This window comes from Hyperolius riggenbachi, chromosome 4, assembly GCF_040937935.1.
Source record: "Hyperolius riggenbachi isolate aHypRig1 chromosome 4, aHypRig1.pri, whole genome shotgun sequence".
NCBI classification, from domain to species: domain Eukaryota; kingdom Metazoa; phylum Chordata; class Amphibia; order Anura; family Hyperoliidae; genus Hyperolius; species Hyperolius riggenbachi.
The window spans coordinates 435,544,230-435,561,322 of NC_090649.1; the positions used below are offsets into that span (position 1 = coordinate 435,544,230).

Here is a 17,093-nt window from a genome sequence, read left to right on the forward strand (position 1 = left end):
GACTTGATCTGGAGTTAAAATACTCCTTGCCACTTCTTCTCCTTGCCTTCCTGTCCTTCTTTATGGGAGAGGACTTGACCTGGAGTCAAAACACTCCTTGCCCTGCTGTCCTGCTTTATGGAAGGGGACTTGACCTGGGCTGTTAATCACATTTTTTTTATCAAAACCTTATGGATGGGTTGTGGACCAGGGAGGTGGACTGTAATGTCACCCTCCAATTCCCGTTCCCTTTGCCGCAGTTTACCATTCAGCCTCAGACCCTCTGGGAATCCTAAGGCCTTGTTTCCATCTGTGCGCTTCTGTCTGCTTCTGTCCGCTTTTTATCAGCACATCAATGTTACAGATTGATACATGTTGCTGAAAAGCAGGCAGAAGCACACAAATGGAAACAAGGCCTAAAGGCAGTCAGCATGCAGGCAAAGTAACCTTTTGGATTGGTTGGTGAGTCCACACACAGTATCCATTACACACAATCAAAATTGTACTGTGTGTGGACTCACCAACCAATCCAAAAGGTTACTTTGCCTGCATGCTGACTGCCTTTAGGCCTTGTTTCCATTTGTGTGCTTCTGTCTGCTTTTCAGCAACATGTATCAATCTGTAACATTGATGTGCTGATAAAAAGCGGACAGAAGCAGATAGAAGCGCACAAATGGAAACAAGGCCTAAAGGCAGTCACCATGCAGGCAAAGTAACCTTTTGGATTGGTTGGTGAGTCCACACACAGTACAATTTTGATTGTGTGTAATGGATACAATCTGCAATCTCATATAGAGATCAGGTCGATGCCACCAATTCGCAATGAGCTTGCGAAAACGCAAATCTAACTCTGGCTTAACCACCCTGGCGTTCTATTGAGATCGCCAGGGCGGCTGCGGGAGGGTTTTTTTTTAATTAAAAAAAAAACTATTTCATGCAGCCAACTGAAAGTTGGCTGCATGAAAGCCCACTAGAGGGCGCTCCGGAGGCGTTCTTCCGATCGCCTCCGGCAAGCATAAGTAACAAGGAAGGCTGCAATGAGCAGCCTTCCTTGTTTGGCTTTCCTCGTCGCCATGGCGACGAGCGGAGTGACGTCATGGACGTCAGCCGACGTCCTGACGTCAGCCGCCTCCGATCCAGTCCTTAGCGCTGGCCGGAACTATTTGTTCCGGCTGCGCAGGGCTCGGGCGGCTGGGGGGACCCTCTTTTGCCGCTGCTCGCGGCGGATCGCCGCAGAGCGGCGGCGATCAGGCAGCACACGCGGCTGGCAAAGTGCCGGCTGCGTGTGCTGCTTTTTATTTGAACAAAATCGGCCCAGCAGGGCCTGAGCGGCACCCTCTGGCGGTAATGGACGAGCTGAGCTCGTCCATATCGCTAAGGTGGTTAATCCTGTGGGAAAAAGGATTAATTCAACATCCTTTCTAGAGATAGCAAAATCAATAAAAATGATTATGGCAACGTCCTCTTCAGAGAAGCGGGGAACTCTTTGTAGAGGTTTCAGAACAAGCACATAGACAAACGATTTTCAATCGTTTATTTTATAATAAAATAATGCATAAACTAAATACAGCAACTGGGCAGATTGATGCTTAAAAAATAAAAGGAATAAAAGTGAAAAATACTAAATATAATGTTTGATTTGTGCGTCAAATTACCGTGCCCATTGCGATGGTAAGTCCAAAAAGAAGATATAAAGTTCTGTGTGTAATAGTCCAGTGTTGGAAAGCCTAGATCAGTGGCCCTCAAACTACGGCCCTTGGGCCAAATGCAGCCCCCAAGGCTTTTTAACTGGCCCCCAAACACAAAATGTATTACTTATAGATGCTGCCCATTGCACCTTCAAATATCGGCGGCCCGCATTTAGAATAGCAGTGCTGGCACAACCCATCCACATACTGTAGAAGCCAGTGAGCAGTAATTCGCTGGCTTCCAATCTAATTCTGCATCAGGTGACACTGCTGTCTAACTGGATGGCAGGTTGTCACCTGGGTATGCTTCACTGTCTGATGCACAAAGATGTTCTTTGGGCGCCACATGACTGAATGGCTGCTGCTGGGAGTTCTCCTCTGGACATGATTGGGGGAATCAATACCTAAATTTAATGTAATGTTTTTCAACATCATTTTATGTATGTTCCCCGGAAGTCTGAAGTACGGTATGTTGATCCGGCCCTTGATCAAAAAAGTTTGGGGACGCCTGGCCTAGATCTTTGATGGAATATGGATATTGGCTGGTGATGTTCTCTTACAGCCTGTGTCCAGCAGTTTTAACTATTTCTCTGCTGGAGGGTGGAGATAGTAATGGGAGATGGGCAGAGTCTGCTACTTGCTCCAACTCCACCCTGTCATGACAGGCAGGAAAGAATATGAAATACCTGAATTGATTGAAACGCAGCGTCAGTTGATTAAAACCCGCAGAGAATGATTCATGTCTTTCTGGCATTCTCTATTTTACTTGGAGTCTGAACACATACAGTAGGTTGCAAAAGTTTTGGCAACCTTGTTAATTGTCATGATTTTCCTGTATAAATCGTTGGTTGTTACAATAAAAAATGTCGGTTAAATATATCATATAGGAGACACACACAGTGATGTTTGAGAAGTGAAATTAAGTTTATTGGATTTACAGAAAGTGTGCAATAATTCTTTAAACAAAATTAGGCAGGTGTATAAATGTTATTGATTCCAAAACCTGCAGAACTAATTATTGGAACTCAAATTGGCTTGGTAAGCTCAGTGACCCCTGACCTACATACACAGGTGAAGCCAATTATGAGAAAGAGTATTTAAGTGGGTTAAATGTTAATAAGGGTTTTTTTTCTCTAAGAGTAGCAACATGGGGGTCTCAAAACAACTCTCAAATGACCATGATCTGGTTTGTAGCCCCTGCACTCTCCTTATCAATATCCTTTGAAGTAGGCCCGAAGGATATAAGGTGGTTCTGTTTTAGGGTTTATTGGCCTCCCTCTAGGGAACAATAAACAAACAACCATGTCCCACAGAGCAGAGGCCTGGGCTGAAATAAGCACTGTTTTTTAAGCAAAGCTACAAAGTTAAAGTGACACTCCTAATCATGGTTTGCGTACTCAGTTTTCGAGCAATTGCATCAGTGGCTTAGGTGAATCCATGACAATTACTCAGAATGCCATATTCCAGTAGAGTTCAGGAGGGAGCCTGGCCGTCTGCAAAAGGGCTGCATTTCTTTACTATATAGCATGTAATTACTATAGATTTATTTATCTATTATACATTCTGTAATGTTCTGAGAGTGGATTAAGTGTGAGTAGACTATTAAAAAACAATTCATTTGAAATTCAAGTTGAACATGGTGCAACCTTCCTATAGTCCAAAAGCCAGTAAGCACACCTCAACTGCCAATAATGGTGCACTTATTGGTTTGAAGTAGGGATGAACTTTTGAGATTCATTATAATTTTTCGGTTTCCAAACAGATAGTCCTTATTAGAGCAATAACATGAATATTGATGGTCATGTCTAGAGAACTCATGGAGAAGCATATGATTTGGTTGAACAGCTGATAGATTTGCAAAGCTCTGATTGGGTGTAGAGATGGCCCGAACCTCCGATTTTCAGTTTGCGAACCGCGAACTTCCGCAAAAGTTCGGTTCGCACGAACTTTTGCAAGCCGCAATAGACTTCAATGGGGAGGCAAACTTTGAAACCTAGAAACACTTATGCTGGCCACAAAAGTGATGGAAAAGATCCAAATAAGGAGAAGCAAAAGAGATGAGACTGGCACTCAAGCGACTGGAAGCAGCAGCTGGAATCCGATAACCATTCAACCGTGCTCACACTTCATAGAAGCTCAATATCCCCACAGTAGAACAATAGCAGATCCGGCACAGGTTGCAGTAAACCAGTATTCTTTTATTCCAGCAGGTACATACAAAACAGTGGAAGTAAAGAGGTGGTCGGCCTGACAGCCGTTTCACGGGTTCCCCCGCTTCTTCAGAGGCACAAAAGATAGGGTACCCAGGCAATAACCCCCCATTATATATGCTGCATAAAGTTTACCTTCCCGATCGCCTCCATAGCGCCATTGGAAACGCCCGCTGCGGCCGCCGGGACCCGTCCCCTTCCGGGAACGCCCCTTGATTTCCACTCGGCCAATCCATCTGCAGGGCTGCTAACCAATCAGCGTTCGCCTATCTCCGGCGCTCGCCGGCCAATAGGAGTGATACAGGGCGGCATAACAGAGGGGACACACAGGTTTCCAAGGGAACAAGTTGTCAGGGCAACTAGCCACGCCGGGCGCATTCCAAGCGGCGCGGTTTAGGATATTACCTCCACAGTAGTCACCCTGCAACCTCTTAGATACACATGTCCTCTTAGATGTAACAGCACCCAGCATATAAATAAAAGGCAGAACATTCCTCCATTTTAACCCCATATATATATACATATATAAAGGGTTGCACACGGAACTATGAAGAGACGCCCATTACAGGTACGTCATACCCACTGCTATACAGTGTAAACAGTCCAATTGCTTTCGCAGTGTGCATTAGGGAAAGTTCCAATCACAACAGGAGGTTGGAAGGGGGTGGGATTTCCAGCTAATTTTTGACGTCAGCTTACCACCCTCTTTCTTGGTTACAAGTCCTCCATGCTCAATACAGGGGGGTCAATTGTTCCTGGTACCCTAAAAAGAACAAAACAGAAACAAACACACACTTATTAAAAACAATACAGACAAAGCATAATACATCAAAGATGGCAATACAGTCAATTATGAATAGCATTCTGTAACAGAGAATTATAGACCGCACAAAGAATTACAAAAGTAAAGGAGCATATTTTTTTCCTCAATACTTTTCAAGGAAGCAAAATAGTTCATTTCTCTCATTAAGCCCTAAACGTCCACAGGCCTTTGTTTTAGAGATTAGTCTAGCCTCTTCTTGTCTGAGGAGTTTCTCTCGATCCCCCCCTCTCCTTGGCTGATCCACTATTTTTAAGCCTGTGAATCTCAGGGGGGAGCTCGCATTACCATGATCCTCTAACACATGTTTAATCAACCGTCCTGCTCCCTTTTTGCTCTTTAAAGAATTGACATGCTCCTGGTATCTCGTACAAAGTTGACGTGTGGTCATCCCAATATACTATCGATTACAGGGACAAAAAACTGCATAAACCACATGTGTAGATCGGCAGTGTATAAAATCCTTAATCGGGACCAATTCCCCCCCTAGAGTAAAACGTTTCCCCGGCATAAATTGAGTACAGTGGTTACAGTTCCCACATTTAAAACAACCGGTAGGTCTTGAACTAGTCAGCCAGTCTACTTTCTTTTCTTCTCTAAATTCGCTCCTTATTATTACATCACCAATTGTTCGAGCTCTACGGAATGTAATGAGGGGCCTTTCAGGTAATTTTTTTCCTAAAATTGGGTTGGATCGTAGATCCCCCCAATTTCTATGAATGGAGTTCTTCAGTCTCCTTGCCATTGGGGAATATTCAAATATAAGGGGGACCCCTATACCTGATTTGTCCTTTCCTTTTCTCCCCCTCTTTTTCTTCCTGACTAACAGTTCAGATCTGGGTTTTACATCTGCCTTCTTAAAAGCTGTCACAATAAGGGGTAGGGGGTAACCTCGAGCCAAAAATCTTAACCCCAGTTCATAACTTTGCTCTAGAAAGTCAGCATTTCTACTATTGTTCCTCTTTAAACGAATGAATTGGCTATATGGGATGGAATTTTTGACATGATCAGGATGGTAACTAGAGTATAGGAGAATGTTGTTAGTTGCTGTGGGTTTCCTATAACCTTTTGTGATGAGTTGTCCCTCCTCCACCAATATTGACAGGTCCAGGAACTCCATCTTTTCCCCACCCCATACTCCTGTAAATCGCATGTTAAAGTTATTAACATTAATCCATTGGACAAAGTTATCAAATTCTCTGTCATTACCATCCCAGATTACTAGGACATCGTCCATGTATCTTAGCCATGACTTAATGGCGTGGCGGTAGGGGTTCGATTCCACCAGGACACATTGTTCCTCCCAGGCGGCCAAAAAAATATTTGCAAACGTAGGGGCTACCGATGTCCCCATCGCCACGCCAGAAGCCTGTCGGTACCAGCAATCCTGAAAAAGAAAGGCATTGTGAGACAATATAAAGTAAAGACATTCACAGATGTATTTGGCCCATTCCCTATCTTTTCCCCTCTTAATCAGGAAATCTTCCAATACCTTGGTTCCTAGTTTTTGTGGGATCCGGGTAAATAAACTCTCTACATCTATGGAAGCTAATTTCAGGCCTTCCCGCCATTGCAAATGGGGGAGTTTCACCAAGACGTCTAAAGTGTCGGCCAGATAAGAGGGAATCTCGGCCAGGTAAGGTCAGGTATGTACCTGCTGGAATAAAAGAATACTGGTTTACTGCAACCTGTGCCGGATCTGCTATTGTTCTACTGTGGGGATGATGGAAAAGATGTTTCAAGGGGTCTAACACCTGGAGGGGGGCATGGTGGAGTGGGATACATGCCAAAAGTCCCGGGGAAAAATCTGGATTTGACGCAAAGCAGCGTTTTAAGGGCAGAAATCACATTTAATGCTAAATTGCAGGCCTTAAGTGCTTTAAAACATCTTGCATGTGTATACATCAATCAGGGAGTGTAATTAGAGTACTGCTTCACACTGACGCACCAAACTCACTGTGTAAAGCACCGCAAACAGCTGTTTGTGTTGTGACGGCCGTGCTGGACTGGTGCGCACCATGGCGAGATTGCTCTTCCTCAGTGATATCAGGTAATGTCTGACTGCCTTATCAACTTTCGATGGTTGTTTCTCTACCATTGTTAAAGCTTACGTCTATTTTTTTAAATTACATTTTCTGCTGGCTGTTCAGTACCTGTAATGAGAATCTGTTATGGAGGGCAAGTCTGCCATTGTGAGTGACCACGGGTAATGGCCGGGGAATCAGGGTTCAATTCCGGTCCGGAGTGGGAGCCTGAGAACCGGCTACCACCACAACACATCCAAGTAAGGACCCATTTGCTGTATAAGTAATGTACCTGCCCTGACCAAGCTTTGCAGACCAGGCATCTGTGGTCAGATGGACCCTTGACCCAACGCTGTGTGCCAGAGATGACACCACATGCCTTTAACGAGAATCTGTTATGGAGGGCAAGTCTGCCATTCATTTAACTGTGTGAAACTTTCAATGGTACTTTGTCAGTAGCATGGTGACCACGGGTAATGGCCAGGGAATCCTGGTTCGATTCCGGTCCGGAGTGGGAGCCTAACAAACGGCTACCACCACCACACATCCAAGGAAGGCAGCAGGCACGCTGTGGGCAAAGGAGCAGGAACGGCTACCACACATCCAAGGAAGGCAGCAGACATGGCATGCATGTCCCGAGGTAGTGACCAAAAATAACAATACAGGAGGACTTTTGAGGCCCTGCTGTATGTGAGATGAATCAACTTTAAATCCTTTAACGAGGATCTGTTATGGAGGGCAAGTCTGACATCCATTCAAGAGAAAGGTATGCACTGACTTGACTAATACAATGTGCAGTCACACAGGTGCAGTTAACAAGTATGCATGGAGTGGTATATCACACTGCGTGCACTCACGTAGGTAGGTGGGTGCACTGAACACAACAGGTAGGTATATGCAGTGATGGGTATTACAATGTTCAAGATCATGTGTATGTTTGGGGAACTGCTGCTGCCAGATTGTCTATTTTGGGGGAACCACTGCCATATTATCTGTATTTTGGGGGAACCCCTGCCAGATTATGTGTATTTTTGGTGAAATGCTGTGAGATTACATCTACTTTTTGGGGATACACTACGACAGAGCTCAAACGTCCCCTGGCAGTCCTTTTATACCACTGCTAAGGCCATGTATATTTGGCCCCACCCATGACCACGCCCACACTATGCTTACCCACGCCCATTTTGTGGGGTGCCGCACTGCGCGCGGTGCAGAGGTTTTTAGGGTGAGTCCGCTCACTACTTTTTCCAGGACTAGACCCCTGTGTTCAGGGGTGCTTTTTTAGTAATAAGAATCAGCAAGGAGCAAGCTAACAAGCCTACAAGAGCCTAACTAAGCTTTCCCTAGAGGTCTCTGCACAGCAGCTATCCCTTCTCTAATTACTGCAGGCACACAAGTGAGTCCAATGCCTGACGCTGCCTGCCTTTTATAAGGGGGGGGGGGGGGGCTCCAGGAGGGAGTGTAGCCTGATTGGCTACAATGTGCCTGCTGACTGTGATGTAGAGGGTCAAAGTTGACCCTTATGATGTAGTATAGGAGGCGAATGGAACCGCCAACGCGAACCACCGAAGTTCGCCGGGAACCGTTCGGGCCATCTCTAATTGTGTGTTATCACATCCTGCTTTAGCACATGGTCATGACTAGGAATGAAATCAGAGACTTATATATCTTAACACAGGAAACAAATTCAACTTACAAACAATCTCCCAGAATGGAACCTGTTTGTAACTAAGTGGCCACGCATACATGTATACCAGTATACTGTATAAGGACAGTGGAATTTCCTGAGGTGTCAGTTAGCAGAAAGCTTCTCCTCACCATGTTTCTCTCTCCTCATTGTTTACTACAAATGCTGCCACTAGCCCTTAGACAAGCACATATAGTAGCTTCCTATACCTCAGAGCTCACACAAAGCTCTGGTAATAATTTGAATGGTCTGCTTAGAGCCTTTTGTTATACTTCTACAACTTCTACTGCAATCTAAATTACAGCTCTGTTTACTTTACAATCTCTATCAGGTAGTGCTGCCCTCTCTGGCAAGTCTGAGAATAGCAGCATATGAAGAAGGAGGCAAATTCATAGGTCATCGGATATTACCCGTCTCTGCAATCAGACCAGGTAAACTTCCTTACAGTCTAAAAGGTTTTTATTGTGAAACATTGTAGCATTTCAATCCATCTGTATGTATACACATGAAATGTTACATTTATCCACATGTTACCTTAGGCCCACTTCTCTTTGTCCTAAGACCAAATTGCACTCCTACTAGGTATCCTAAAACACACTGCCTCTATATATTTGTTGTATACAACCCCTCCTCTTGTACCCCCCCATCATTCCCTTTAGATTGTAAGCTCACAAGGGCAGGGCTCTCTCCCCCTTTTGTGTCTTGAAAATTATTATACATTTTATTTATCATGTTACTTTTATCACTGTCATTACCACTTTTGTATTTTGTATTCTGTAATTTGTATCATTTTTGTATTTTGTTACTAATTATGTATCTTGTATATTGGTGTACACTATTGTCTGTATTATTATGTACCTCATGTTTGTTTCTTTGTACAGCGCCACAGAATATGTTGGCGCTTTATAAATCAATAATAATAATAATTTGTCCTAGAATAATATGCTCTACAAATTACTTTTTTCCTATGCTGCTGTCACTTACAGTATGCAGTAAAAATCTGACAGGTTTTGGAATGGACCATTTCCTCTTGTGGAATTATCAGGGTTTTCTCTATTTTCAAAGGCATGAAACTGCCAGAATAGTGGGTAGTGAGAAGGGAAGCTGGCTGCTTCTTTGTATATTTCCTTTCCAGGGAGTGCTTCTGTAAAGAAATAACTAGTTCATCACAAAGGGGTTTTTACCCTTATGAACCAGAGCAATTTTCACATTTCATTTGCTCCTCCCTAATATTCACCAATAACTTTATCACGACTTATCACAACAAAATGATCTATATCTTGTTTTTTGCCACCAATGCTTGGTACATTTTGCTAAGAATGTTTTTATTCCAAATGCATTGTAACGTGTTACAGGAAGTAATGCATGTATGCTTTGCATGTATGCTGTACTTTCACTTTTGTCTATGACCACTGGCATCTCATTGATATCATTGATCACAGGCACTTTGATCAGTGCATGGGGACCGTGTTCCCATTCACTGATCATTGAACAAACGGACGGCAACAGAAAAGTGTGCGGCAGGCGATCGTGGAGCGGTATGCATATCTACAACCCCGGGACTTTAGATGAAGTCTTGCGGAGCATAGATATACTGCCCTTGGGACAATTACTAGTTAAAAGACAACTGAAGTGAGAGGGATATGGAGACTGCCCTGTTTATTTCCTTTTAATCAATACCAGTTGCCTGGCAGCCCTGCTGGTCTATTTTGCTGCAGTAGTGTCTGAATAACACCAGAAACAAGCATGCACCTAAATCTTGTCAGATCTGACAATAATGTCAGAAACACCTGATCTGCTACATACTTGTTCGGGGGCTATGACTAAAAGGGTTAGAGGCAAAGGATCAGTGGGACAACCAGGCAACTGGTATTGCTTAAAAGGAAATAAATATGGCAGCCTCCATATCACTCTCACTTCAGTTGTCCTTTAAAGTGAACACGAAGTGGAAATAAACTGATGAGATAAACAATTGTATTTATTTTCCTACTCCTAAAAAAGACTTTTTTTTAGATATCCCATGGTTATATTTTATATTTAAGCATTTACAAAGTAGCTTGAATATTTTGTTGTCTCTGCTCAGCGGCAGCTTATTAAATGTCCTTGAGTGAAATTACCTGAACTATTGACCTCCTTCTATCTCTCTCCTGCTCTAAGAAGTTGTATTCTGCCAGGAAAACGTTTATGGCTGTAGTTTTCTTATCAGTGATGTTTAATATATTCCTGACAAGGTACTGACAAGACAGAAGCTGTCACTTCCATGCCTAAAAACTACATTTTTCAGGCAGCAAAATAAAACAAGTGAAACAGCCTGGTTATTAATATGTTTTGCACAGTGGCGTAGCTAAGGAGCTTTGGGCCCCGGTGTGAGTTTTACATGCCCCCAGCACTCTATACATAACTATTGATATGGCACACCAAAACCTGCCGAGGACAACCGCAGTGTTAGAGGTGCAAGAAGGGGATCGGGAACAACTTGTTAATGATTAATATAATTCAAAGAATCTATAGAAGTAATCATTACAAGCACAAGACCAATAAAGCTAATACTGCAGTTGAGGGAGGGCCCTATAGGGCCCCTCTGAACCAAGGGCCCCCCGGTGCGGTTGAGACCTCTGCAACCCCCATTGCTACGCCACTGGTTTTGCACTGTACATACATGTTTATCTCTTATGTCACATGTACCCCTAAACTGAGAGGGATATGGAGACTGCCATAAGCGTTTCCTTTTAAACAATATCAGTTGCCTGGCATCCTGCTAATTTTTCATGCACTAGTAGCGTCTGGATCAAACACCTGGAACAAGCATGCGGAAAATGTAGTCAAACTTCAGTAAAATGGGTGTGGACTATGTAATGTGAGCATAAGGTCCTGAACACATAGACCTCAATTCACTAAGCAGTATAGACTAGTCTACTGATGGTTTTTCATCTACTGATGGTTTGGTCATTTGCATCAAAGGGGAATTCACTATTAAATGTTTTAGACCTGTTTTTAGACCTGGTCTAAACCATTCGGTAATTAGGTTGGTAAAGCAGGGGAAATGATCAAAAGATGCAGTTCACAAACAAGTAGCTATGACCGACATCCTTCTCCTTTGATGAGCTCTTCTCTGCATGCAATTCAACTCCTGCATAATTCATTCAAAAAGTTCCATCCTCACATCTGAAATACCTCACAGAATTATTTTACCGACAGAAATCAGCTGGTCTAATCTCTGTCAGAAAAAGTGGGCGTGGTTACTACTTGTTTGTTTGCCTTTGTGAATTAAGTGATTACTGAATTTTAGACCAGGTCTAAAAACAGGTCTTAAGGCCCGTACACACACCGTACTAAAGGCAACGACGGGTCCATTGTCACCTCCCGCTGGGCGGGTTTTCAGCAGCGTGTGTACAGTCTGTCGGCGGACTGTTAAGGCTGTTTCTGAACGGTCTGCCGGGCGGATTCAGCCCAGCGGGAGGTGACGACGGACCCGTCGTTGCCTTTAGTACGGCATGTGTATGGGCCTTAAAACATTACACCAAACCATCAGTAGACTAAAAAACCATCAGAAGACTAAACTGCTTAGAGAATTGAGGCCATAGCCTCTTGCTGAGCTCTTTTCAGCAGCGCGTCTCCGTGTGTGTTATGTAGGGCAGGGGCGTTTCTAGGGTCCTTGGAGATCGGGGGCACCTGTGGGCACCAGGCGGGGAGGGCAAAAATGGGCGTGGTCATGCGGTGAGTGGGCGTGGCCATGGGTGGGGCCACATGTACATGAACTTAGCAGCGGTGTAAGCTACGGATAACGGGCCTGCCCATCGAAATATTGGACGGAGCCCCCTGTCCTTTATTTAGATAATTTACAATCAGTATAGGCATAGATCAAAGATGTATACGCAAAAATATGAGGATCACGTTGTGCGGCGTGCTTATCGCGCCGCACCAAAAAATGGGTGGGCCATGGACCAGAATATAGGTGTGGTAACGGCCGGGTGGAGACAAATTTACATGAACCTAGCAATGGTGGGACATCAGATTAGGACAGTGGTGGCGAACCTTTTGGAGGCCGAGTGCCCAAACTGCAACCCAAAAGTCACTTATCTATCGCAAAGTGGCAACAGCAATTTAAACTAAATACTGTACAAACGTTTTAACTCATACATGAACATTATGGAAAATCCAAGTTGAAAATAAACTGTGAAGATAAACAATTTCATCCATCCTACTCCTGAAAAATGTATTCAATTTTTTAGAACCTCCCAGTTTTATTTTCTGTTTTAAAACGCTAAAAAAGTAGGTTTAATGCTATTGTCTCATATGATAAGGATTCAGCTTTTCCCATAGTCTTGCAGTTAGCAATCATGTGACCCCCAACAAGACATATTCAGCAATCATGAGGCCCCCAACAAATCATGAGGCCCCCAACAAGACAAATTCAGCAATCTTGAGGCCCCCAACAAGACAAATTCAGCAATCATGAGGCCTCCAACAAATCATGAGGCCCCCAACAAGACAAATTCAGCAATCATGAGGCCCCCAACAAATCATGAGGCCCCCAACAAGACAAATTCAGCAATCATGAGGCCCCCAACAAGACAAATTCAGCAATCTTGAGGCCCCCAACAAATCATAAGGCTCCCAACAAGACAAATTCAGCAGTCATGAGGCACATAAATAGACAGCATTTCACATAAATAGGCAGAATGCCCCCTTAATATGGTAGCCCCCCAAGTTAGGTAGTGAGTGACAGGGACCCCCAGGTTAGCTAGTGAGTGACAGGCGCCTCCAGTTAGGTAGTGAGTGACAGGGACCCCGATAGTGAGTGACAGGGAGCCCCTTTAGGTAGTGAGTGAGTGCCAGGGAGCCCCTTTAGGCAGTGAGTGAGTGCCAGGGAGCCCCTTTAGGCAGTGAGTGAGTGACAGGGAGCCCCTTTAGGCAGTGAGTGAGTGACAGGGAACCCCTTTAGGCAGTGAGTGAGTGACAGGGAGCCCCTTTAGGCAGGGAGTGAGTGCCAGGAAGCCCCTTTAGGCAGTGAGTGAGTGCCAGGGAGCCCCTTTAGACAATGAGTGAGTGCCAGGGAGCCCCTTTAGGCAGTGGGTGAGTGCCAGGGAGGCCCTTTAGGCAGTGAGTGAGTGCCAGGGAGCCCCTTTAGGCAGTGAGTGAGTGCCAGGGAGCCCCTTTAGGCAGTGAGTGAGTGACAGGGAGCCCCTTTAGGCAGCGAGTGAGTGCCAGGGAGCCCCTTTAGGCAGCGAGTGAGTGCCAGGGAGCCCCTTTAGGCAGTGAGTGAGTGCCAGGGAGCCCCTTTAGGCAGTGAGTGAGTGCCAGGGAGCCCCTTTAGGCAGTGAGTGAGTGCCATGGAGCCCCTTTAGGCAGTGAGTGAGTGCCAGGGAGCCCCTTTAGGCAGTGAGTGAGTGCCATGGAGCCCCTTTAGGCAGTGAGTGAGTGCCAGGGAGCCCCTTTAGGCAGCGAGTGAGTGCCAGGGAGCCCCTTTAGGCAGCGAGTGAGTGCCAGGGAGCCCCTTTAGGCAGCGAGTGAGTGCCAGGGAGCCCCTTTAGGCAGTGAGTGAGTGCCAGGGAGCCCCTTTAGGCAGTGAGTGAGTGCCAGGGAGCCCCTTTAGGCAGTGAGTGAGTGCCATGGAGCCCCTTTAGGCAGTGAGTGAGTGCCAGGGAGCCCCTTTAGGCAGTGAGTGAGTGCCAGGGAGCCCCTTTAGGCAGTGAGTGAGTGCCAGGAAGCCCCTTTAGGCAGTGAGTGAGTGCCAGGGAGCCCCTTTAGGCAGTGAGTGAGTGCCATGGAGCCCCTTTAGGCAGTGAGTGAGTGCCAGGGAGCCCCTTTAGGCAGTGAGTGAGTGCCAGGGAGCCCCTTTAGGCAGTGAGTGAGTGCCAGGAAGCCCCTTTAGGCAGTGAGTGAGTGCCAGGGAGCCCCTTTAGGCAGTGAGTGAGTGCCAGGGAGCCCCTTTAGGGAGTGAGTGAGTGCCAGGGAGCCCCTTTAGGGAGTGAGTGCCAGGGAGCCCCTTTAGGGAGTGAGTGAGTGCCAGGGAGCCCCTTTAGGCAGTGAGTGAGTGCCAGGGAGCCCCTTTAGGGAGTGAGTGAGTGACAGGGAGGCCCTTTAGGGAGTGAGTGAGTGCCAGGGAGCCCCTTTAGGGAGTGAGTGAGTGACAGGGAGGCCCTTTAGCTAGTGAGTGAGTGCCAGGGAGCCCCTTTAGGGAGTGAGTGAGTGCCAGGGAGCCCCTTTAGGGAGTGAGTTCCAGGGAGCCCCTTTAGGGAGTGAGTGAGTGCCAGGGAGCCCCTTTAGGGAGTGAGTGAGTGCCAGGGAGCCCCTTTAGCGAGTGAGTGAATGCCAGGGAGCCCCTTTAGGGAGTGAGTGAGTGACAGGGAGGCCCTTTAGTGAGTGAGTGCCAGGGAGCCCCTTTAGGGAGTGAGTGAGTGGCAGGGAGGCCCTTTACGGAGGGAGTGAGTGAGTGAGTGAGTGAGTGAGTGAGTGAGTGAGTGAGTGACAGGGAGCCCCTTTAGCGAGTGAGTGAGTGCCAGGGAGCCCCTTTAGGGAGTGAGTGAGTGACAGGGAGGCCCTTTAGTGAGTGAGTGCCAGGGAGCCCCTTTAGGGAGTGAGTGAGTGGCAGGGAGGCCCTTTACGGAGGGAGTGAGTGAGTGAGTGAGTGAGTGCCAGGGAGCCCCTTTAGCGAGTGAGTGAGTGCCAGGGAGCCCCTTTAGGGAGTGAGTGAGTGACAGGGAGGCCCTTTAGTGAGTGAGTGCCAGGGAGCCCCTTTAGGGAGTGAGTGAGTGGCAGGGAGGCCCTTTACGGAGGGAGTGAGTGAGTGAGTGACAGGGAGGCCCCCCCTCTAGCCGCCGCCGCCGCTCCCCCTACCTCTCAGCAGACCTCAGGATCAGCGGCGACCCGACCAGTTGTACGAGCGGGCGCTGGACGCACCCGCTCTATATGCGGAAGTGATGTCACTTCCGCATATCAGTGCGGGCGCTGGCTCCTAGCGCCCGCATGATTGGTCGCCGGCTCGCCGCCTGATCGTGAGGTCTGAGACTGTCACTGACGCGGCGGCTGGAGGGAGCCGCTGAGTCTGACAGAGGGGGCGGCCGGGCGGAGATCTATGGCACCCCAGAACAGATTGGGGGCACGTGCCCCCCCAAAACAGGGCTAGCGACGCCCCTGATATAGGGACAGCAGAGCTGTCTGATGGGTACACTTTTGCACTGTGCAGCTGTAAACAGTATTCAGACTATGCACTAATTACATGCATTTGTGTGTAAGGCTGGCTTTGTTGACCTAGCATCATGCATGTTACCTACATAACCCTAGTCGCTGTTCTGAGGGACATTTAAGTGACAAGACAATATACTCTGTACAGCGCTGCGGAAGGTGTTGGCGCTATATAAGTAATAAATAATAATGTGCAGAACACTGTTCACATTACTTTTATACAGTAAATACCAGTAAAACTGCTGTGCATTCTATGCACAGTAATTTTACCAGCTTTTAGTAAATATGCCATACACCACGTCGCATATTTTGCATATTTTTTTAGTCCATTATTATCTCACATTTTTATTTATTTTTCAGTAAAAAACATTATTTTCTTTTACAGGATATCACTACATCTGCCTTCGAAATGAGAAAAATGTTCCACTGACGCTTCCGGCCATCTTTGTCTACATAGATGTTAAAGATTATGTTCCTGATACATTTGCAGGTACAGCGTCTGTTTCTTCATTTTTTATTTCAACTTTACACATTTCCTCAATAGTCTACTATTCTATTTCTTGACCCTCATGTATATTAGCTTAAACACCACTAGATGGCAGCAGTAGACAACATATTCTATCACTGCTGCTGTGAACATCTTGGCGTTGGGATTGAACAATAGCTTGACGCTATCATATCCTATGTTGGGCTTTGTTTAGTCCAACAGTGGCCTTTTCCTTTATAGGCCATGGGAAAAAAATTGGTGCTGAAGAGGACGTGGGTGATCCTGAAAAAGGATTTGAAAGGGTTAATATTCGAATAATAATCAGAAGAAATACAGATGTACCTCTAAAGCATAAATACACATTATTGTTTCAGATACTGTCAGGCCCGGTCTTATATCACAGGAGCCTATAGGCACAGATGTCCTGGCACCTTACACTTCAACCAACATGAACCGACAACCCCCAACAAACTGCGCTGCAAGTGTGCTGGCTGGTCCAGCTGTTACTTCTCCCTTATTTCCCTTGCCTGTCATAGGTAACTACAGGTGCCCTTTAGTATTAGGTAGCCATAAGTACCCTCAATATTAAGTGTTTAGAGCAGGGGTCTCAAACTCGCGGGCCATTTGCGGCCCTCGATACAATATTTTGTGGCCCTCGCCGGCAAAAGCTTCCTTATAGTTCGCTTCAGTGCTCCCAAGTAATCCGCCGCATCCCCGCCGCTAAACGAGGGCTGCAGAGCCCCCAAATCTCCCGGGGGGCAATCCGCCGGCATTTCCTGGAAGGGGCAGAGCTTTCAGCTTTAGCTCTGCCCCTCCTGACGTCAATCGCCGCACGGATCGCCGCCTCTCCCCGCCCCTCTCTGTGAAGGAAGAGTGAGAGGGGTAGGCAGAGGCGGCGATGTGCCGCGATTGTGAAATTCCTTATGCGGCCCAGCCTCATCCTGACTTTGCCTCCTGTGGCCCCCCAGGTAAATTGAGTTTGAGACCCCTGGTTTAGAGGTACATCCAAG

The 17,093-nt window shown here is 46.3% G+C and overlaps 1 protein-coding gene across 2 annotated transcripts in view; it reads left to right on the forward strand.

The window, feature by feature from the left end:
* Window positions 1-17,093, forward strand: part of PLCB1 (phospholipase C beta 1) — an 887,760-nt gene that overhangs the window by 730,981 nt on the left and 139,686 nt on the right. For both annotated transcript variants that reach the window (XM_068232505.1, XM_068232506.1), the window contains 2 exons: window positions 8,740-8,839; window positions 15,982-16,086. In XM_068232505.1, the coding sequence (XP_068088606.1) occupies window positions 8,740-8,839; window positions 15,982-16,086 (205 nt within the window). The remainder of the gene's footprint in view (window positions 1-8,739; window positions 8,840-15,981; window positions 16,087-17,093) is intronic.